At 38.5% G+C, this 24,763-nt stretch overlaps 1 protein-coding gene across 1 annotated transcript; it reads left to right on the top strand.

Annotated features, from left to right (window-relative positions):
* Nucleotides 1-954: 954 nt before the first annotated feature.
* golga7bb (golgin A7 family, member Bb) lies at nt 955-24,341 on the top strand. Its single transcript, XM_066679995.1, has 5 exons — nt 955-1,022; nt 13,926-14,051; nt 15,186-15,338; nt 18,861-18,962; nt 24,080-24,341. Exons 1-5 carry the CDS (start codon nt 1,011-1,013, stop codon nt 24,161-24,163), a joined length of 477 nt encoding a protein of 158 aa, XP_066536092.1. The 5' UTR covers nt 955-1,010; the 3' UTR covers nt 24,164-24,341.
* Nucleotides 24,342-24,763: the final 422 nt, after the last annotated feature.

Below are 24,763 nucleotides of genomic sequence, written 5' to 3' on the forward strand. Positions count from 1 at the left end.
ACTCAGGTGTGGTGTAATCCCCACATGTTCCTTGTCTAGTATCAGCGACATGGGAAGGCCTGGGGACCACAGTTCTGGCTCTTAAGAGGTGCGGCAGCAGCCCTGAGATCTCTGCTGGAGCTAACCATGCACTCCTCTGGTGAGATGCCACTGGTGCTGTGCTTTTCACGGCTGTCTGCAGCCAGAGCCGGGATCCAGTCCTCCGTGGGTCTTTCTGATTCTCTTTCTTTTTCCAAACAGCTCTGTCTGCCTCCCCCACTTCAGGGGGAAACATCCCATGCACTAAAAAAAATTAAATTCAGGGTCTCAGAGAAAAAAATCTGCCATGTCAGCAATAATTTAAAAAATAAATCTGTTAATAAACAGATTTTTTTTGTAAAAAACATTAGCGCCACAAACCCTGAGTCTGAATATGTTTATAATACTAATAATATACTTTTATGTTTACTTGCTCTTTAATCTGAGGGCATGAAAACAACTTAAAAATCTGAAATTACAGTGGAATGTAATTCCTATTCTCCCTGACTAAAGGTACTGAAGAGTACTCCGGAGGCAGTATTATAATGTGGTAAAGTGTCTGTATTTATCCTGTGGTAGTTCCTGCAGTGTTACTGTTGTTCCCAGGGTTTTTTTCCAGGAAGAGACCCCCCCACACACACACACACCACTCCCAGTGCATTGTTTCCCTGGAGCTTTAACCACTGCTCACGCGCTTGTCTGAGGCTCTGAGCTCCCCCCTGTAATTTCTGAAGATGAGCTATTCTGCCTCCACCCAGATTAATTGAAGCTGGTGTGAAAGAGGGAACACCACCCCCACACTACACCTTCCCCCCCTCCCCACCCCAATCCCCGCGCGCTCCTGAGCGATGGTAAAAGCTGTGCACGCGCCTGGTTGCCCCCTACGCGCGCTCAGCTCGCGCCACGTTCGCGCCAGCAGTCTCTGCGTTTGTTGTCCCGCGAGCGGAGACGCGTTCAGCACCGGGACACGTCCGCCACCGTCGCATGGCAACATGGCGACAGAGGTAAGAGCGTTAAGCGTTTATATTTCTCTCTGCCTCCCTCCCTTTATCTCTCTCTCTATCTCTCTCTGTCGCACACAGACTTCTCTGAGGTTCTGTTAATGAACACGATACAGCTACTGGTTTAATACTCAGTTCCCGAGAAAAGTAGCTTCACTGTAGATTAGAATCTAGATAACACAACTTAGTGATGTACTCCGTTTGCGTTAATTACGTTAGTAGCGTAAATGCAGATTTGGAGTGTAGACGCCTAATAAACCGGGAACATTGGGATTGTAAACGAACTTTCAGCTCGGTATTAGAAATTAGTTGGTGTGCTATTCTTGCTCTCCTGGGCAGTTACTGCCGCTCTCAGCCCACGCTGCTGTCACTGAGCACAGAGATGAGGCTGGGTTTAACCGAGGCTGGGCACTGGGGGGTGATTTTCAGCACCGTGGACAGGGGCTTCCTTTTCACACTCAGTCTCTGCTGTTCTCCCCACCCCCTCAGACCACGCCGCCTTTAGGTTAGTCAACCTGCCAATCTACAGCAGCCTACATGAACTAAGAGGAGCAACGTTTCAAAACCTCACTCATATTCAGCCCTATCATTAAAATGCCCCTATTCTTTCTGTGCTTGTCCATTTTATCAGCTTTATGTGCATCTTGTAGCTCTATAATTACAGACTGTGTAGTTCATTTGTTGCTCTGCATACTTTGATAGTACCTTTACACCATGTTCTTCAATGGTCAGGACACTCCCAAAGCAGGTAGGTATGTGGATCAGACCCAGCAGTGCTGCTAGAACAGTGTCAACTCACTTTATTAGATGCACCTACCTCGTTGGTCTACCTTGGAGGTGTAAGCTCAGAGGGTTTTCAATTAATTGAAAATTGAACTGAAAGGGCACCTTTTTCATCAGTGGAGCAATGAGTGTTAATGCATGGAGGTCATTAACTTTTCTGATGTAATTGCTACTCTTCTGGGAAGACTTCACAACAGATCTGTATACATTACTGTGAGGTTTTAATGGCATTCAACTACATAAACTACAAAAATGTCAGGTACTGATGCTGGATGATGTTCCTGATGAGAGAAACGCCACTCCAAGTCGAGTCATTTTGTCATTTCAACCATATACAGTGTGTACAGTACACAGCAAATTGAAACAGCATCCCTTTAAAGAACAAGCTATGACCTAAAATTACTCTCCTACAAAAAGCTACATCCCAAAGGTACTGGATGGGGAGCCATCACTCAAAGAACACAGTTCCCCTGTTCCAAACCTGTCTAGCTGACGCTTGACATTGAGCATGGTGACCTTAAATGCGTGCAGCTGGTCCACAGTGTCCTATTCTGTTGGTCAGTGCTCTTCTACAGAGCTTTAACAACACATATGTGGTATAATTCTTATACTTCTCTAACGTGATCCAAATGATTATCAGCAGTCATTTCTACTAAGGCCTTTCATCAGCCAGTGCCAACAATGAATGGTTTATTTTTAGGCTCCTCTGTGAATTGCATGGCAACCCACCTCCACCATATTCAATGGAAAACAAAGTCCTGTTTCCTTAAAGGCAATGTCTATGATCGTGGGCAAACACAGTTCTCTCTGTTTTGTTCATGTACAGAAGCTTTTTTTTTTTTTAAGGAGAAATTGTATGTTTGAGGAAAGAAAATGACTCTTGTATGTGGCTGAATTTTAAATTGTCTATGTTTTTATTCACTGCCTGAATTACCACAGAAACTCGTCTGTTACTCAAGTTGTGCAGTGGCACTTTCAGTAATGCAGTTAGCCATCTCCTGAATTTGGAGATATTTTCACCTTAAGTAAGCAAAATTAGGTCAGTATTACCCACCTGTGGAGCAGGAATAGAGCAATATCCTCATCTGGGTTCATGCTCATTTCAAAGTTGAATGAATGGAGGAAATGGCACTTTATGATCATTCAAGGCTTGGTGTACCACCAAAGGTGTTTCAAATAACAAACTCCACTCTTGCTTCAAATCCGATGCAGACAAACAGATATTTAATCAATGACTGAATTGGAAATGAAATTAAAGTAGTGTAGTCTCTGTGTTTTTGCACTATGTTTTATTTTATTTTATTTTCAAGGTGATTTGATGCAGACTAGATGTAGTGTTTTATTCTGTAGACCTGGTGGGTGGTAGATTTTCCAATAAATATCATATTGAAATTTCTCTGTCTCTTTTCACAATGTGTTAGACTTATGTCAGTGTCCACTTAGGAAAGGTCACTGTTAACTTTGTTGGAAAAATGTTCATACTTTCAGTAAACTGTCATAAACATTCAAGTCATTCTGAGGCTCTAGGCCTGTTATGGTCTTGTTGTCCTACATTCTGCTGAAGCCAACTCCACCTTTTATTGCCTCATTCTGCTGTGCAGCATCTCATTATCATTAGAGCAGATTCCAGTGAATTGTTTGAGTGCTTCAGGTGACAGCCTCGTTTGCTCTAGTGGTTAATCTTGGATTCAGTGTAAATCACTTGAGTTCTAGGGCTCTGTGCCTACTCTGTTATAGCTCATCTCCTGTTCTTCACCCCTTTAGCTGGACGGACCCTTGATTTACTTCCTCTGCCTTAGCAACAGTGATGGTTGTATTAGAAACTGGGAAATGTATATTATTCAGTATTGCTATATCAGACTGCGTTTGAGGGTGTTTACTTACATTGGATGAACCTATTGAGCTGCTGGAGAAGGAGATATGTTTGTTGGAGGTTGCATTATTGATTTGTTGCATTTCCCGGCTAAGAAACTGATAGTACACACCCACAGCCCCCAGTCTCACTCTCTTTCACACACACTCCCAGGGCCCTGGTTGCAAGCCCACATCTAATCAATTTTACATGTGATTTTAATCAGGATACTCTGGGATGTTTCACTTCATCATTTTAAAAATATTTTTATATATATATATATATATAAATACATTCAGAAACATGAATAATTCTTACAAATAAACTTGTAATGACAGGCTCATGTAGGTATCATTAAGCAGCCGCTCTAAATACAACTGACTTAAAGTTCAGTCTTAATACAACAAGCTTCACTTGTCATAAGAATTTCCTGGATGTAACTGTTTAAAGCAGCATTTGTGATGTCTGAGGCTTGTTAGAATAAGCCTCTGTCTAATGTAAGTTTATGGCTGATGTCATAAAAGCCTTATGTAGATGTCATGTAGATTACGAATCTGTCAACTGTAAAGTGTTACCCTGTTTATGGTGGGAACTAAAAGTGAAAGCTGAGGGGTGACCAGCTGAATTTTTTGACCACTTCAGAATGAGGATTTGTATCTTGACTTTTTCTAAAAACCATCTGCAGCGAAAGACTGAGAGTTTCCATTTCGTCGAAGGGTAAACAATCGTAGCTGTGTGTTGTTGTCAGTGCAGTTGCAAGTGTTAAGAGTTTATTACCTGAGATACAGGGTGAAACAACACTTTATGATCACTTGAATGAACTCTATAAAGGCTTACTCCAACAAGCTTCATATATTCAGAACATTTTCTATGGTGAAACTGACTCATGCAGAATTCTTAGCAACTTCAGCTTCTTGGAATAAGTCTTTATTGATGTCTGTGCAGGTTTGTCATTAAAGGCTTATGTAGGTAACATGTAGCCTTATGACAAAATGCTCACAGTGTGATTTATATGGCATAAACATTAATGGAGATTAAGCTGGAAATAGGCCAGTGATATTTCTGCCTTCAGTTCCATGGTACAAAACAGATGTTGTGTGGTGCAGTGTCAGATGGTAGATGGGCTGATCAGCTGAGAAAGCTAAAGATGAGATGTGCCTTGATATCTGTCCAGAAATGTAAAAAAGGAATATGAGCAGTAGTTTGTACTATTTTATATTGTCTGAAACCACACTTGGCCATAGGATTTAGAGAGGATTTCACAGTAAAACTACATGATAAAGAATTCTGATCTGAGTCCCTTTTATATGCTACAGTATGTGTGTGTAAAGTAGAACTGCTTTTGTGAAGAAGAGACATGAAATTATATGCCACTGTCATGTTGGCACTAACATTACGTTGCAAATAACACAGTAGCTATAGCATAAACTAAAGGAAGAAATATTCAAAGGAAAATTAGAAGAACAGGATGAAAAATATCTTTAAGTTTTTGTCTGTTGTCATGTGGAGATAAAATGCATTTCTTTCTATTAGACTGTCCCCTATATGACTTTAGATTTCAGCTGGTATTTGTGTTAGAACAGTGTTCAGCATGTTGTTTTTTTTTTTGTTGTTTTTTTTGTGTTTTTTTTTGGATGAGGGGTTGAGGCTGAGGCAAACTTGTTCTCATGCTGTGTCTGGCTTGCTGACCACTATGTGATGACCCTAGGCTGGATCCCACAAGACTGCTGTTGGCTGAATATCTTGGGTTGGTGGTTTATTCTCAGCAAAGCAGTGACAGTGAGGTGTTTAGAAGTCCAGGACACACTTCTGCGCCTGATACACTCATTACCAGCATTGTGCAAACCAATATGTCATACTGCTGTCAGTACTGTGCTGAAAATAGTCCAATATCCAAATATCTGGTCACTGATGGTCACATGGTGACCACCTCATATTGAGAGACTTGCCGAATCATGGAGCAAAATGTGGAAAAAAGGCAGCAACTGTAAATGTACCTATACAGTATCTGATAAAATCACTGTTTATGGTTCTAATAAAGTGAGATAAAACAGTGTACCAGCTGAGTCCAGTGTATGACTGTGCTTCTGGAAAGTGTGTGTGAGTCAGTGAGTGTTACTTGGTGTTTATAATGTGTCCTACTCGAGGGGGAAAAAGCTGTTTTTAAATGTTGTGATCAGCATTTTGATGCTGTTGAACCTCCTGCCAGACCCAAGAGGCAAGAACTACTGCGGTCCGGACGGTTTGGGCTCGGAATTATTGTATTTCTTTTATTGTGGAGGCAGTTTTCCTTCTGTGGTACTGCAATGCAAAAAAACCCTTCAGTAGTAATTGTCACAATATATATACTCTTTCTCTGTCTTTCGTGAATCTGAATGACAAAACCAGGGTAGTTGTCATGCTGGTTTTTGTTTAATCAGAAACAAGTGAAACTGAGAGAGACTCCAGCAAGTTTGGCCCTTGAAGAGAGAGAGAGAAAGAATATAAAGCCATGAGCATAAGACAGTGAGACAGAAAACAGTCCCACTACAGTGTATAATGGCTTTCACAATCAGTCACAGCTAAAATAAGCTGAAAGTCATTTGTTAAATGTGACTAGGTGGTCATGTGTGGTCTCTCAGCTTTGGCAGATTTTGTTGGCCTTTTAAAAAGCTGCAGTGTTCATATCCACAACCAAACGACAGCTCTCATAAACAGGTTATGCTCAGTGATTCTTTCATAGCAGTTTAGAAAGCTGTATCATTTTCTTTCCCTGTCTCTTTCATTCTCTTAAAAGTGATAGCTGTAATGGAAATGATCCTTTCAGTGCCATTACTTTATTATAGTGTAGACTTCACCGACGCATGGACAACTCTAGTGTTTTCAGTTCAAGCTTAGTGATGTGAAAAAGCTTTTGCTGAGGAGCTGACGTTGGGTTAGTTTTAGTTTTGAAGAAAGAACAGAATGACTCTCCGATATGTAATGCTTATAAGGTTTTGGGGGTTTGCGCAGGGATGTTCCATAAGTATTTCATCACTAGGGTATATTCAACAAAGCAGGAGTTCTCAGATAACAAGATAACCTTAGCTCAAAGTTGAGAACTGTTCAGTTGGAACCTCCCTCAGCTTTGTTCCTATGCAGGTTCGACTCTGAGCTTAAGTTCACTGGCTAACTGAGAAATCCTGCTTTGTGGAACACCCCAAAGTCAGGAGAGTATTAAATCACGACAACTAAGAAGAATATTTTTAATTTTTTTTATTTGTATATATATTTTTTGCACATTAAGGACATATATTGCATTTTACTTTTGTGTGAAACACATGTTCGTTTTTGAGTGGTTGTTGCACACGTTGGCCACTTTACAGAAAAAAATACATATCGTCGCTGTCACACGTACCTCCATTTTTAATGGTTTTCACTTTTTTACACGTGGGCAGTAATCTATGTCTGTTCATAACAGCTAATATCAAAATGAACAATGAAAAGCTAAAAATCACTAAATTTTTATTTAAATATAAACACAGATTCATAGCGGCAGTGTTTTAGGAGAATGCGTAGACGTGGCTCATTGGAATTCACAAAATAAATCTGTGTTTGTCAATATTTGCTGTCTACGATACATGCAAGTCCATTTTACATACGAAACGTTTTTCATATGTAAAGATATACACGCACAGATATTTGTACATTTCCATGGGGAATGGGTATAAATCGTCTTATCTGTGGTTTATTTATTACGTCACAGAAATATAATCTTTTCCTGCTCCTAAAAAGTTAGATTTTAATCGGACAGCGACGATATTTACTCATGCTTTTAAATGTCAATGTAACACAGTTATTTCTATTTTGGGCCATTTCTATTAATTTGTTTATTATTTTTGATACAAGATAAAAAGCAGCTGGGATTTTCAAATTAAGAAAAAGGAAAATAAATAAATAAATAAATAAACAAAATAGGACAAATGAGGTTTGCTCCTGACAGTGACTGTATATGAGACACAGTTCCTCTCAGTAATTCCTAAGATGTTTCATAACCCTGATATGACCTTAACTCATTTGTAAGTTATTGTAAGCAGTGCCAGGAGGAGGACAAAATCCTTTCAAGGCAAGAAAAACCCAGAGAGATCAAACGCAGAGCACTCTCTCTTCCTGGAACTTAGTAAACAAGAATATCTTAAATATTATTGTTTGCAGCCTTAAAGACATCTGTGCTCACAGATTGATATAGTGTGGGATAAAAAGAATTTTTTATACTTCATGTGTCTCCAGACATGCAAATGCACACAAGGTGAGTTAATTTCAGCAAAGAGAACTTGGAAATTAATAATAAAGAATGCTATAAATAACGTTTGCACATAAATAACAAAACAGTCAGGGCATGACTGCACAGCCACATTAAATATACAGTATAATTTACACTAGATCCTATATTACACATTTACGCAGCTGATGTTTTTCATGGCTTATGAGATGCACGTATGTTCCAAAGTTCGTAGACACCTCCTATATTTACTGAATTCAGCTCTTTCAGATGCAACGTCAATAAATGTATCTCCTTATCCAAGCAGAACAGAAAAACATCTGTCCTTCTCAGCAGATCAGTATGCTGCTCTCTTCCAGACCAAGATGCCAAACACTGATAAATTGAAATAAGAGTAATGCTATGAGTGAAGGCCACGTTCTGGCACGGGTGCAGTTCCTTACTGAGAACTGGAAGGCCTTCACCATTTCCCCCGAGTGTGTGCAGTGTAATCAGAGAGCAGTAAATGTGCAGCATCACTCACTGCATCTGGTTAAAATCAATGGATCTTTCTCAATCCTGACTGAAGACAGAGGAAGTGCTCTGAATGCTTGAGTGTCTGCTGCTGCCCATCACTCTTCCTCCGATGCCTCTGTCAAGCTTTCCTGCTACTTAAAAAAAAAAAAAAACAATCTGCTGGCATCCTCCTCAGTGCCTTTCTAAAATTTCATACGGACAGGCCTGAAACATTGTAGTGTAAGCCAGCCGGGGATATATCAGCGCTGAGGGGACATCCTAAAGATTGATCACGCACACAGCCCTGTCTGAAGTAATGTAATATTTGTGCCTCCATACCCTGATCTGGCCTGAACTCAGACCATTCAACACTGCTATCTTTGATTCACTGCTCACTGCTGTGAATGGGTGGTCTTTAACCACAGAACACCTGCTGACTTACAGGCAGTTTGATATTGATATGAACCTCAGCCTTATAAAGGCCTTGTTTACACTTGGCATTAGCGCTGGGTGTTATGGCCAAAACTTTATCATGATATATTTTTCTATATTTATCAATCGCAACATTTATCACAATAAAGTTCTGTACGAGTTTTTAAAGGGCATCTTTCTAATAATACAGACAGTATACAACTAATGTTACTATACATTATTTAAATGTGTATTATCAGAAAACGATATACATGCACATACTATGCAAATTACTCAGGAAAATTAAACTCTAATATCACTTAATCTAATATCTAATATTTTTCCCATAATAAAATTCATGTGATCTGTGTCTTGTGTCATGAAAATATTTAGGGTTTTTGTCCTGTTACACTCTCTCATTCTTGAAAGGTTTCCTGTGGCGAGAAGAAAAAAAAAAATAAATAAATAAAAAACACTTCCAGTCCAAAATTCTGAACTGTAAGTGTAGTGCATTTATCTGAGTAGAAGGCTAGTAACAGTGGGAAAACTAGAATGTTTGTTGCAAAAAATTACAAGAGGGGGGAAAAGATCACCTCATTCTGCGAACCACATTTCGCCTCTCACAAACATGTAAAAACATTTATCATGAAACAAATATATTTTTTGCACAAATAAAACTCCCACTTGTCCTTAGGTACGAGGCAAGTTTCTGCAGTAGAGTTCTGAGAGAGTATCAACACAACTGACCGCAGCACGTGTGCATGCTATTACAGTAAATAAACATGCAGAAAAACATGCCACAAAGAAAATGAGACTCTATATTAGTATTTATACTAACATGAATTTTAATACATACACACAAGCATCTGGATTAAGCACATTCTTATTTATGTTCTTGAATGCATATTGTGTCATATGTTAATTTGCTATTATAGCAGGAGTATATACTCCAGTGTGCTGCATGGTCAGCTTGCTTCTGATGGTGGTGATAATAGGAAATACAAATGTTTATTCAATGTTTACTGCCTAAAGCTTATCTCTATCAAGCAAAAGAATTATCATAAAACAAACAGTAACATCCTGTCACCATGATCTGATCATGGTAATTGAATCCTGAAACAAGACACATGGATTCTTCTTTTCTGGCATAATATACAAATTAAAATTGGTTGTCCATGGCCAATTGTTCTCCATCATCATCATCATTACACTTTCTAGGTGCTGAAAATGACTAAAGGGCTTTTATGAGAACTAAAGCTTGTTGTAATTAGCTTTAAGTGATGGAGCTCTGTGTCATTGTTCATGAGTGAATCACCTTTGTGTAAAGTAGCTATAAAAAACTACCCACTAGTCTTCGCCTCCATATATGGGCATCAGCCTGATAAAGGGTCCATTTAAATGCCAAATGTAAGGCTGTAATCATGTGACCTGCAGAGCCACTCATGTCCCAACTTCCTACATTACAATAGAGTACAAGTCCCCAGAGCTCTATGAGGATCTCTGAGGACGCCTCTGCAGTGGAAACCATGGGCCTAATTAAGCTCCTCTAGTTGGTGTTTGATGTTGTTCGTGGCAACGGAGCTGAATAATTAAGACTCTCACACCTTAATTACACTTTGGTGACCTGAATTCGACTCTCTGTATTTCCTCTACTGCCATTTACGTCTGTCACTACCAAAACAACCACTTGCCAATTCATGACTCAGTTACCAGCTTTGAAACTGCTTCCATTCTGCACTGCACAAGTCTGCCAACGGAGCACATAGTCATCATTAGAATAATTCACATTCACATTGTCTCTGTTACATGGTAAAGCATTCATAGATGGATATTTTTTATTTAGTGTCCCTTCCCTGTGTAGCAGTTAAGCTTATCAGGTCATATCCTCAGAAAATGGACATATGAGGTTCATTTGATCCACTGAAAGATTGATTTGCTTGTAGTGTGTTCATCTCTATCAGCAGCAGGAGACACAGAGAAAATCTGGGTTTAATGGTCAAACGTTTGCTAATCTCTCAGCTGACACCGGAAACCATTTTATAGCATTACTGTAAGATGGTGGAACACACAGAATGCTGATCACGCTGATCCTTCTGTTCACTCATCATATACACACTGAATTCCACTAGCTCAGGGAGACCATGTGCACTTTGCACTTTATCTGGAACTCCCCCTACTGTACGCTGTGTACTGTATCTTATAGAATATTTTGCTGCTAGCAGCATTTCTAGTGTGACCAGATCTGAGATGGTGAAAAAGAAGACACGTCTCGGATGAGCTCTTGTGAGAACTTACATTTATGTTTCGGCATAGCTGCTCGAGATGAGAGTAAGTACATGAGATTTGCCTGACGTAAACAAGGACTACTGACATGCAGACTGACCAATTAAATGTTTACAGAGAATGTTATCGACCAATAACGGTAGCTCTACAGTCAGACCGTCCAATCCGAAGACTTCACCACTCCCCCTTCTCACTCAAGAGAACCAAATGGAGTAGGGGGGGGCAGGACTAGTTTGTGAACGAAACGCTTCTTGAAGTTCTATGTAAGCTCTAGAAAAACAAAATCCCGGACGTTTGTGAAATTCCGCCCGGACATTTTTTTCAGTCTAAAAAAGAGGACATGTCCGGGTAAAAGAGGACGTCTGGTCACCCTAAGCATTTCTGAACACTAAGTTGCTATACTCATTACTTGCACTGTATACTTTGTTCATATGAAATGCTGTCTACAGGAACCAGACCTTGTCTACCTCAACTTACTACATACTACACCTGAACTACCTTTACTCTTCCATTAATATACACAACCTACAAATGTAATCACTGGATTACACTGGATTCTTTTTATTTTCCTTATTGGTATAGTAACATAGTTTTCACCTTAAATCACACTTTTAGCTTCCTTAACATTTCATGTGTACATGCAAATATTTATTTATTTATTTATTGTTTTGTATTTATTTTCTATTGTACCTAGTGTCTGTGGACATTCTCTTGTTTTTTCTATAGTTCTTGAACTACTGCCCCTCATCCTTTATCTACTACTGCAACTGTGATTTAGCCTAAGTGTTTTCATTATAATGTACAAACCTGTATTGGTATAATAATCAGGTAAGCCTGGTTTTGATGGATTGCTATGGGCTGCATAATGCAAATGTCATACAGGTGTCTTCTGGCATTTCAACTATGGGAAGGTAGAGTCCATACTACATAGTTTCTCAATGACCTCTTATGAGAAAACTTTGGTGCTTCATATCAATGTCTATGATTACATGTGTTTTTTATTCTGTGATTTTGTGGTACGGGAAAATGTAGCACAGAGCTAATAAATGTAGAAAAAAAGAACAAAATACCTGCATAATTTGTAGTACCTTTTGGTGTTTTTGGTACATTTTATAAAATAAATACCTTTGGTAGCCATAACACATTTCTATATTGCCTTTGTTTCACTTAACTCCATATTTTCCTCCATTTCCTGCTAGTTCCGTACTAGAAGTGGTACTAACACTGAGGAATACACCAGTTAGCTGCTGCCTCTTTAAGAGAATACATTTAGAATTTACATTTAGTCTGTACTTACACATCTGTAGTTGCACTATGTATGAAGTCATGTATAAAGACATTAGGCATCACAAGTGGCTCTTCTCTTGTCACCTCTTCTGTGACTGTAAGAATAACTGAACTCTTTGTTCGCCATGATTTTAGTTAAAGCTAAGTTTGCTGAGCATGCAGTTGTCCCCACCCTGATCGCATGATTGACGGGTGCTGTTTCCTCTTTAACATTTGAATTTTGCTAACTTTGTAGCATGGTTTAAAAATGATGTTTCAAAATATGGTCAGAGAGTGCAAATGCATATTAAAAGAAGAATATTTTAATTATGAGTTTGACACATTTGTTGCATGATCACATGAAACATGTTAATTTAAATTGGGAAAATACATCACCTTTTAAATAAACATTATAAAAATTATTATAAATTATTAAAAATTATTATAAAAAACTAAAATGGAATTATTGAATCTGCACTTTGAGCTCAAACTTAAGTGGAACGTTTAATTATTAATTTTAGGGGTACACAGCGCCCCAGCATCTTAACATGACTCTCTTTTCTGCATTTATGAGAACAGACATAAATTTCTTGACTAGAAATACATAAAATGATCTTGTCCATTGTGTACACCTTCTCCGCCATAAGTCACAAAGTATCACATCTAAATTTACTAGAAAATGAAGAATATACTGTGTACCCAGTATAAATGTGCCCACACTGTCTAATTAGATATTAAGTAAATTATACAGTGGTCTCTGACTTTTGCCATGTACTGTGTACATTTATTGAGTTATTGGATGTGATTTTGACACAGGAGCTGTGGGTTATTGTAGTGTTGGTGCTGTGATATACTATAACACATGCCCAAGCCTCAGATTTCAGAGAAAGCTTGTCCCTAATTCATGTGATTATTCAAAATTGTAATGTTATTTGAGGCAAGAATTTATGAAATGGATCACTTGCCTGCAGCCACTGTTGTTAGAGTAATTGAGGACTGAACTATTTCCGTTTGGCCTCCACCTGTGCCGTCCATTAGAAAGAAGGAGCAAAAGGAATATTGTGGTAAATAGCCGCCTTCACTCAAATGCCATCCCAGTGGAAATATCACATTTCTGTACTTTCCCATAAGTGTTGGCAATTTTTTGAAAAGTAATCTTTCTAGTTCCAGAGCTCAAAATGGTTTTGCATGCATAGTTCATTAACAACTCAGCAAGTGTTTTTGGCATTTGTTGAAATGAACTGATTTGTACTGGGGAGCAGCATTCATGCTCATATGCAGAAATACTTCAGTAATCTTATTATCTCAGAGGCCTCTAATAACACCATATGATGAAAAGAAACACTCCTCATAAAGGAGAAGTTCTACTATTTGTTTTGTGGTTTTCTGATACACTAAACTGTCCAAGTCCATGTAAATTATAGCATGTTCTTAAGTCATTCTTTCTATGATGAATAAATTCAGAAATCTAGAGAGAAATGTTATGTTTCACACTCTGTGTATGTTATACTCTGTGCGCACATCTCCATGTAGAGTGGGTTATTAACTGTGACAGCTTAATTCTTGTATGTTCCAGTTCCATAACCTTCAGGATCTAAGGCACACTGCCTCGTTGGCCACCAAGGTGTTCATACAGAGAGACTACAGTGAAGGCACTGTCTGCAGGTTCCACATCAAATTCCCAGCAGAACTGGACAGCAGGGTGAGTGGACTTTGGATGTGAAGCAGGTTTTGAGTCTATTAACTAACCAGAGCCACTGTTGGACATGCCAGACTGGAATTATCTACGTTCCCTATACAGTGTATTCAGACAGAAAGGGAAAAACCGACAGACAGGCAAACATGTAGATCTACACTTTGGAAAAGGTTTTTTAGTACATGCAGTGGGCCTATATATTAATGAGCTGTTTCATAATTTTACCTTTTCATCATTCTGTCCACTCTGAAAGAGGCCAAAAAATAAATAAATAAATAAAAAGGGCTGTGCAACTGTAGAACAATGAAACTGGACAGACACCAGACCTCACTGTGAGGGTGTAGAGTACTCGAAGCACAAGAAGCAGTAAATGTCATAGACTTTTAATACTCAACTAGATGAGGATGTAAAAATACAACAGCAGATTCCATTGCGAAACCTAAAGCAAATCTCTTGAAAAGAATGGACACAGTAAACAAATTATATAATAATTTCATTGTTGAACCTTCTGAGAAATTATCTGTGATTTTTTTTTTTGACTGGAAACTAAAAACAAAACAAAAAAATAAATAACACAGTACTCCTTGAGAGATAAGGTAAATGCCTTTAGGCAGACAGTAGGCTTTCAGATTCGTACATCCTGTCCAAATGAACACACATCAACACATTTATTGCCAGCAGAAATGAACAAAAATAAATGACTGTTGCTGTAAACATATTTTAGATTTGGAAATGATGTACACATTTCAGTGAAGGACCTTCAGTGTGTGAGTGTATTACACAAAAGCTATTTTAAGGACTCTTGAGCAGGCAGAATTGTTCATTGATGTCTGTGGTGTGCCCGAGTTGTACTTGAGACTGTTTGTAAGAATAGTGTTTTGGAGTGCCTAAGATGTTGATCAGGAAATTAGCAGACATGCAAATTTATAAATGAAAGCTCTAGAGATTATCAGAGCCCCAACTGTTTCTGGGCTTGATCTCTGTTCAAATGTTTGAATTTCTTTGATCCTAACAGTAAAAGTGTTTCTAAATGGGGAGTGCTGGTATTTTTGGACTGCATGAGGGAGAAGAGAGGCAGGGGTTGACAGCTTTCTTTTTTAACTGTTCTTGCCATTCGCTTAAATGCTTGTATATTGACAGATTGAGCGGACCCTGTTTGAAGACACTATAAAAACTCTGAATAACTACTACGCAGAAGCAGAGAAGATCGGTGGTCGTTCTTACCTGGAGGGTTGTCTGGCCTGTGCTTCAGCTTACATCATCTTCCTCTGCATGGAGACACGCTATGAAAAGGTATTGAGAAGCATTTCCTCTAGCCTGTTTAGATCCCAATCAGCAGCCATCAAACTGTCCCTCAGAAATCCTTACACGTAGCCTGGCTGGGCTTTGATGATAAGGGGAAATCTTTCTGGCAGGGTCATCTGAGGCCTTCAAAGCATCTGTAAAGCTTGAGCCGGGTTTTGTCTTGCCGCCTCATTGGAGGGTGACCACAGATGCATTCAGAAGAGCAGATGGAAACTGCTCATGAATGCGAGCTCAGAGGAGTTCTGATGAGATTTGATATACACAGATTTGCTATGCTTACCAATGCCTCCATTTAAGTCCAAGTTTTTGTGACTGTTCTGTGCTGAAATGACTGCACCTGTTTGCCAGTAGGCAAACCTGCATCTCAGCACTGGGTTCTGTGCCAGGGGCCTCTTCCGAAGCACACCTAATTAACCCATACAGTTATGCTTTACCTGCCAGTCGCTCAGATGGAACGGACATGAAATAAACACAAGGCCCTCACAGACCCTGTGTTCTTTCTCCTTCCCTCATTTCACATGCTCAAGCCTTTCAAAAGGGGACATGCTTCCATCCGATCAGGTTTTGCACACCACTCAGATCCCAACAACCTAAGCAGAGCCTGAGAAGGAACCTCATCCGAAATGAACGCTTAGAAATCTAGCCCCCACCCATGGAGAATATTTTCTTTGCTGCTCCAGCTGACAGAAGGCCACACATGAATGGCCATGGATGGGTGCACACATGCCTAAAGCCACGCAGATAAGCATCTTCCTCATCAAAGACAAGCAATTGTGCACGTCAAGGCAGCGAGGGAAAAAAGCGAGTGAAAGAGAGGTTGCAGTGTCTGTGGGGTTGAGTTCAATGACGATAAAGTAAAGAACACTGTGATCTCTTCTTACTCCAAAAATATTATTGTGTATTAATGTTCATGGGATGGTGAGAGTTATGGTATTAAACAATATACACTGTCCATGTAAAGTTATTTCTAGCTTGGGACACTGTTGTAATATGTGCTAATGTGCGTTCAGACGTTTGCAGTAACCTTAACTGATTAAAAACCCCACAGAGTGGATACACAGGATCACTGACATGAAGGAATGTTTATGCTTAAAAAGGCTTATTCCAAAAGTCTTTTCTGTCTTTAAAGTTTAATTTTGTGAATTTATTATTAAGATCAATATGACATCAGCTATATCAGGTGACAAGTTTTTATTCTGACATTTTTGACATCGGAAAATGGAAATATCTAATGTGTAAGTTAATATAAATATATTTCATTTGAAAAATTTTAATAAATAATATAACTTTAGTATATGAAATGTGATTTTTTTTTGGTTTAGAGAAGTCCTGCAATGAATGTCACAGTGGTTAACTTAAATCAAACGAATATAATTCCACATTTTGAAGATGTGGTAACACAAAAAAACGTGACTCTTGTACCTCATCCAGTTTAAAATAAGACATTGTGTACAGAATGAGAAGAGCAGTGACTTGTTTGTCAGTCTGAGATTTTATTTAAACATCTAGACAAGGGGGCTGATCTAAGCAGCTTGAGTGTTTTGCTGATGATCAGTGACTATAGAGAGTATTGTTGTTTCCAAAGACCCCAAAGGGAGGCAATTGCCCCAAAAACCAAGACAAGAAACAGGTTAAATCTTATAAATGGCCAGTTGAAGTTGCTGAAAATGATCATTCACTGAGATAAAGAATCTTGTGACACCCCAGAAAGACATGACCTTTTTTATTAATTTGACTTCAGAAAATCTATCTTTATGACAGAAGTTCATATTGAAATAAATATTTATGTAGGTCTATCTATTCTGAAGGTCTTACGTAAAACTGTGTTATTGCCTTATGAACAATGCTCCATAGTCAATTTAAATAAAATTTAAGTAGTTATGAAATTTCAGCTAAATTTCTTTTACATCAGTAAGATTTTTTGGACCCATTATTTTTGTCTTTTAAGGCTTCACGTCAAAGACATTGTGTCCTATTAAGATTGGGGTATTCTATAATATTATTTTCTCTCGAATTATTTACAATAATTGTGTGTTCACAGAGGACTGTCTTCTAACAGGGTGGATAATGCTTATTAATTCCAGATATGAATATATTAGTCCCTTGGAAAAAGGGCTTTAGGATTCTTCAAAGTCTCAGAAGTGCACTAGTGTGTTCATACAGAAACTGCATGGTCAAGCAAGATGAACACCTCAAAAGCCTATCTTTACTGAATAAGCATTTAAGAACAGCTATTATACCATAAATCAGCAAGAGGTATTTACATGGTAATTCAACTCAGACCAGATCAAAGTGTCATGGCTGTGCACCGTCTGAGAATCATCTCTCTGCTCTTCACAGCTTCTGATGAAGAAAGAAAAAGCAAACAGGAAGGAACCGCACAGTTTCACCCCACTGAGGCTCTGAAGCAGCAGAACGGCAGCTGTTTTGATGCTTACCTGCAGAGTCTAAAATCATAAGCTAAAGCAATCTAAATAAACTCCTCTCATCAAGTTTTATTGAAGCTGCAAAAGATCCTGAAAATTTATGAGAAGCCACCTGTCAGCAGTTGTTTGTTGTTCAAATTGGAACACCCCTTGTTAAAGTACACGCTCTTTTGAGTTTATAAGTAAACTAAGTTACCGTGTCCTCTACAGAGAGCAAGTAAATGGGGCATTTTAGGAAAATAAATAAATGAATAAAAGTTTGGTGCATTACGCATTAAATCTGGGATCTGAAGCCTGCCAACACAAAGGCTGTGAAATAAAAACTCCATTTTTGGTGATCTGCATTTTGAACACATGAGATGAGTCATTCAAATTTGTCCTGCATCTTACATAGTCACCTTAGTCACATAGTCACCTCACAGGCACCTTAGAGTTTCCCCATTCCCTCTCGCCTGACTCTTTCAGATCACAGCCAAAGCCAACATGATGAGCTTGGAGCAATAACTATAGTGATTAAACATAGTGAAAATGTAAAATCAAAGCCAACATGATGAGCTTGGAGCAATAACTATAGTGATTAAACATAGTGAAAATGTAAAATAATAATAATAATGAATTTGTAGTAAACAGGAGCACTTTCTCTGAAACCGTTCTGAAGTTGTTCTGAGCAGGGCTGTTCAGACAATGCAAGAAAATTGCCGTTGGTCCTTTGGTATTTTGATCAAAGGCATAACACAGATGTTTGAGAACTATGTTGATGCATTACAGTGCATTCTGGTTGCACTTGATTTCACTTGAGAAATCGATCAAATTTGTTGTTTGACCAGAAGCACCCACACTTTTGCACATAGCTATGATATTACGATTATCATTAAGTAATGTTTAATAATATCATTACATAATGGACTTATCATTGGTGTAGATTATCCTCCCTGGTTTGCAGTAGTTTGTTTGCTGTCAGATTAGAACTCCCTGTGTGGCTGACAAAGGCCTGTTCAAGGTCTCTTTCAATGGTATTTTTAGGCGGTTCAAGGTGTACTTTTGCAAAAACTTTAGTGAACATGTGTTCTCTGTCTCTATATAGGTCCTAAAGAAGATTTCTACCTACATCCAGGAGCAGAATGAGAAGATCTATGCCCCTCGGGGTCTACTTATTACTGACCCCATTGAAAGGGGCATGAGGGTGGTATCCTTTATTAAAAAAAAAAAAAAGTGCTGACTGCCATTCCAGGAAATATGGGTCACATTGTGTTCGGGTGCAGAAGTGTCACTTATGTCAGTGTAATATACAGTCTTTAAAGTAAACATAGTCCAATTCTATTCCAGTTCTTTGAAAACCTTTAATTGATTTTGACATTTGATGATTCTTCTAATAACCATTACCAGAAACCTTCTTTCAAAGCCATTGTACCTCTTCTGTGGCACTTTTGTAATTAGGAGTATAAAGCTCACTTGCAGCCAAGAAGTGGACACATGTGCATTCAGCATTTCTTCTTAAATAAATGGTATTAAAAGGAGGGTGTCTCCCTTCACACTAGTGAAAAAACAGTAAACAGTTTACGCTTCAACCTAGAAATTCATTATTTTGTGGATGTGATGCCACTCAGCCACTAGACCATTAGTAAGGTTAGGTGCTGATATCAGTTTCTTTTCTTTTTTTTTTTTTTCTTTTTTAAAATCAAACATGGCTCCAACACTTCCCAGTGTTTTAGAATGGTGCTCGTTCACTCCAGACAGCACAGTTCAACTGCTTCACAGCCAAAGCTAAAGAATTTTATGCACTTCTAGCCTTAGCAAATAGCTAATGGCCTGAGACTCATGTTCAGTTTCTTTTCTGTGGAGATGATAATAGCTGTGAGTGTACAACTCAGTATCTGTGACAGTATTTGGGGCACCTTAAAGAAGATAAATTATAAAAAATAAAAATAAAACACTTAAACAAAATATGTTCAGTATTTAGAGTGCCTTCCAATACACAAACTGTGAAAGCAGACACCCTGGTTAGCTGTTTGTGGTCTATAGGGCTAAAATGATTATTCGGGTAACTCGAATAATTCTATTACTAAAAATGTTTTGCCTCGAGGCTTTCAATTAATTCATGTCACCAAATTCAATCCATTTTAAATGTCTCTGATAACGTATCACTCCCACTTTCTAGACTACCGCGCAGCTCTGGTATGATTGTTTAGCATGGACTGTTATAACTGATGAGCATTTCATAGATTTAAGGCCTACCATAATAGTATTTCATCAGTCCTGCAGTACTTGAACTGAAAACAACGGACACACACACACTGAGAGGTTACATCTCACAAACCTTTCCCATGCATATGGTAGTAATAATGAATGCAACAGATGGACAAATTAATTTATGACTACATGAACAGCCAATTGCTTGCTCATTTTAAGAGGCCTTTCATTTTGCATAACACTATAGATATAGTTGTTTAAAAACACAAAAGTATGCTTTTTTTCTGATTAATCGATAAAAAAATTTGACAGAATACTCGATTCCAAAAATATTCCATAGTTGCAGCCCAAAACAGGATTAAATGAGTCATTCAGATTTTGTGCTGCTTCTTACACAGTGGTGGTTATAAATTGTATGGAATTAATATAAATAATAATATATACAATAAATTGTATTGTACCCACCCTTTATCTACCACCATTCTGCATATGACAGTTTTTTTTTTTATTTATTATTATTGAGCTATTAGTGCAGTATAGCTAAACACTCAAACTATACAACGTTTTACAAAAGTAAGACAAAGAGAAAACAGCATAGGAATCTCAATATAAATAAATTATCTATATAAAAAACATAGTACAAATACAAAACTGTACATTGGGTGCCTCAGAAGACTCTGAAGACCTTAACTGAGTCACATTTAATTTGTGTGTAATAAATGGATAGAGTCAGAGTTAAACCTTTTAAACTGGGATGTTCCACTTTTGAAAGTATGTTCAGATCATATTCAAATACTACAATATTCATGTAAATGATGCCAAGTTTTTTTTTGTTTAATTAAAATAGCGCTGCAGAATGCACTCACATACCCAGACGACTCCAACAGGTGCTTTTGGAGTCCAAGAATGGATTTTTTGGGATTCTACTCCTCATCACTACAGAGTTCACTTTGACTTTTTTCTACCTTTTTTCAATACACCCATGTCTGTGACCACACAAAGATGAGGTCAAACAAATTAAAGGTAAACAAAACAAACACAACAAGTCTGGAGAAATAAGTACCTGGAGAAATAAGTACTTACTAAATATGGTGAAAACTAAGACTGAAATGAAAGAGAACCAAGGGAAGATGGCTAAAAAAATTAGCATTGATTTTGGAAAAGGAGAATATGTCTCCTTTAAAGTAGTTGAATTCACTCTTTAGAACAGTTAGACATGAAATGTATTATCCCCTCAGCCATATTTTCCATTTACACAAATAAAATGGAATATCATGTTCTTTTCTGCAGTAATCTATAATGACACCAAGGCATAAAACACAAACAAGATACATTCTTCTGCATTCATCCCCAGTCGAGGTTAATATACACATTCTTTAGCCACATAATCTTAGCCACTTTAACTGAATGTGACATTTAAATGGCATGTTGGACTTTAGTCTGGTCAGAGGATGAACATAATGATAACCGGCATGAAGCTGAAGAAAGCAGATGGCTGGAATAATTGGGTAAATTAGTTTTTACTGATTGTAGCCAACGGATTTTTATAAATTACACAAACTAGATGGTTATGAGATGGATTTGTGGAAAAGGACCATAGGCATGTTCCCTTGGCTTGACTGACCAGAAGATTTGTTCGTGATTCACCAGTTGTATTGCAAATAATGAGCGGAGTGGACAAGCTTGGACTAGAACTTCAATGTCTTTGTCTAAACTTGAGATACAACTTGAGTAACCATTTTGGCTTCATGCCATAAACACTATGCAATATCTGATCTGGAAACTGAAGTTCATCAACAGTCAAAATGTTATGATTCAAATATTACAAACATGTAAAGTTGTACATAAGCAAATTAATAGAGAAACTAGATCCTCTGCAATACGATGCTCTTACAGATTGCACAGGGTGACCTCAGCTTGGTTTAGGCATGTCTTGTCACCATTAAATATGCACATCAGTTCCGTCATATCTGACAAAGATTTTTCCCACAGTCTACAGGTACAATTCTCAAATCAACCTTAATTACCATACAGAAATATTCTTTTGAAATACCATAATTTGTGGTTATTTCTGTCAGGAAATGACAATATGTTCAGTAGACCATCAAGTATGGTTGGCAGTTATGTCCCCGTGTCTCTCCACAGTTCCAGCTGTCTGTGGCAGGCCTGTAACAACTCATGCAACGTGGGTGTTGTCACCTCTGCTGCAGTGGGCCAGGAGTGGTCATTCCACACTGACCACCAACAACCTGTCAAAGGGTTTTGAGTGGTCCAGCAGACACATCAATATCCAGTCACTATGCAGAAAGAAAACACTTCACTCCTTACATTTTGTTTGAGCAAATCCAGATTGGGGATTCTTTCCAAAATCAAGTCTCTGTGGGTTTAATGAATGTAGAGAATGCCGTTCAATTGTATTAATTGATAAAGAAGTGAACAGTGAATAGCTGTTGACATTCCTTTCATGCCCTCTAAAGCTCCCAGAAGGCCAACAGTTATGCTTTTCTCTCAAAGATGTTCCTACACTTTGGAAAGCAAAGCAGGATTGGGTAATTGCATTGTCACTTAAAGCTGGACTGGGTGATATGTTTGAACATGTTTTGTTAATTTTCTTGAAATACGCTTTACAGCTTGATAGCAATCAGACTCTATGGCTAAACGAAGAAAAGGCCTGACACAGAGAAGGCCTCCAATGAATAGGCTGGATGAAGCCACAGGGCAAAACAGAGTGAACATCAGTGTAGCTGTTGGGTGTCTTCTTACTTGTGAATGAGACATGGGGAATGTTGCTAATGTTGCTGATGTACATCCCTCTGTGTGACTGAGTTATAAAGCCAAGGCTTTCCAGTGTTTTAGGGAGTGATTTTGGGAGGAGAGCTGAATGTAGGGAATGGGACATCTTCAGTTGGTATTTTCAAAAACTGGATTTCATTTATTTGTTTCTAAATAATCACCTGCTCCAGCTGTTTACAAAGCAGGGGTGCATCCTCTCCCTCTTCTTATTCCTAGCCATGGACTATATAATGCAAAGGACTTTGAACCGAGCAAATTTTGGTTTATCTTAGTGTGAAACTGATTGATGGACCATGAGTTCACTGACGATAATGCACTCTTCAGGGCCACAAGAAGTCATACAAAATATGACAGAGAATCAGCCAAATTGGACTCTTTGTCAGTGGAAATAGCAAAAAGATTAGGCCCGTTGTGTATGCCTCTGCAAACTGACCCCTCCCTCTCTGTGACAAATGGTCAGCACCAAATTGAAAAGGTCTACACATTCACATGTTTGGGTAGCATCCTAGAAAGCAATGGTAATGCCACCCATATGGTGTCATACCAAATCAGGAAGGAAAGGGCCATCTTCCAGTAACTCCAGCCTCTGGAAAACCCAGAAGATTATTTAAAATAAAATAAAATGATGAGTCACTGAGCACCACCCGTGATTTGATGGGCATATCCTCCAAGAGCAAGTAGCATGTTTACCAAAAGTTGATATCACATGGAAGCCACCAAGAGGTAAACAGAAACAGTACCATCCCTGGATTGGCGTCGTAATCAAGAGTTTAATATATAGCTTGACTACCACCTACCGCCCCACTGCCACTTTATTTTTTTTCTCTAACTGACTTTACTTTTCTAGAGATGCTTTAGGCTCAATGCTTTGTGAGCTGCAGTTAGGTACGAGAGCATTAGTGAGATCAGGTATTGAAATTGGATGATTACGTCTGTATCAAAAACATCACCCAGTGCTGGGAGCTTAATAGCTTTCTAGCCCATGGTCAACACTGGGCCTGGCGATTTTAGGCTCATATGTGCCTGCTTCAGAAAATCCCTTTACACTGGTCTGTGATGTTAGATTACACATTCGGTGTGGTCATTGTTGAACATGCACATTCAGCTGAAACTTGAAGACGAAGTGTTCACAAGTTCCCTGCTGCATAAACAGATGTTGTACACAAATATTAAATAAAAAAAACCACATTTATCTTAACAAAACTCCCCACACTAAGTTATTAACTTTATTAAATTTTATACTCAAAGAAATATTACCCTTTTACAGACTGTTACAAATAAATGTAAAGACTTGCTATAACCTTTGACTTCATGGTTCAGATAGAGATCTGCATCTTTGAGGATCGCAGCTCCAGTGGCTCCAGCTCCAGTGGTAGCTCCTCATCCAGCAGCAGTGCTCGGTGACTGGAGGAGCAGCACCAGGGGTACGGGTATCGGGGGGCCGGAGGGCTCCACAAGATCCGCATGCTGAAACATGAGAGCACCAGATTCTGAACTGAGAGGAAGGAGATGCCTCTTCATCTTTCCCACTCTCTCTCCTGAGCCAGCCATCGCAAAGCAAGGAGCATAAACTCACACTTACCCTGCCCTCACCCTGTCACTTCACATCATCAAGTCTTCTGCGTTTCCATTAGCAACTAACAGGATCTCTGAGCTGTATTTACTAACCCATGACTTAAGAATGTTTTTTCTTTTCCTGTATTTTTTTACCGTTGCATAGACCTTTTAAAACAAATTATCTCTGCTCTACAAAGTCATTTTGGACATTTTTATTGGTCTGTTCATCATAAAATGTAGATATGATTAAAAAAAAGAATGGAATTGGAGGTACAAATTTTATGCCCTTTTTTTTTGTTATTGCAGCAGAATTGCTAGATTTTAATCAGCATATTTTTTTAGGGTTACTGTTTGGGTATCTATTGCTGTCCATTTAAGGGAATTCTGCACTTGGCAGCTGGGTTGATCCTGGATAGTGGCCGAGTTTTTTTTTTCCTCCCCCCTCCC

This window comes from Hoplias malabaricus, chromosome 8 (genome assembly GCF_029633855.1).
Source record: "Hoplias malabaricus isolate fHopMal1 chromosome 8, fHopMal1.hap1, whole genome shotgun sequence".
In the NCBI taxonomy this organism is placed as follows: Eukaryota; Metazoa; Chordata; class Actinopteri; order Characiformes; family Erythrinidae; genus Hoplias; species Hoplias malabaricus.

Bases quoted from the DNA above. Each gene is read 5' to 3' on its own strand.
- golga7bb (XM_066679995.1), top strand. The intron at 14,052-15,185 runs GTGAGTGGACTT...GTATATTGACAG, and splicing joins CAGCAGAACTGGACAGCAGG to ATTGAGCGGACCCTGTTTGA. The intron at 18,963-24,079 runs GTATCCTTTATT...TTCATGGTTCAG, and splicing joins TTGAAAGGGGCATGAGGGTG to ATAGAGATCTGCATCTTTGA.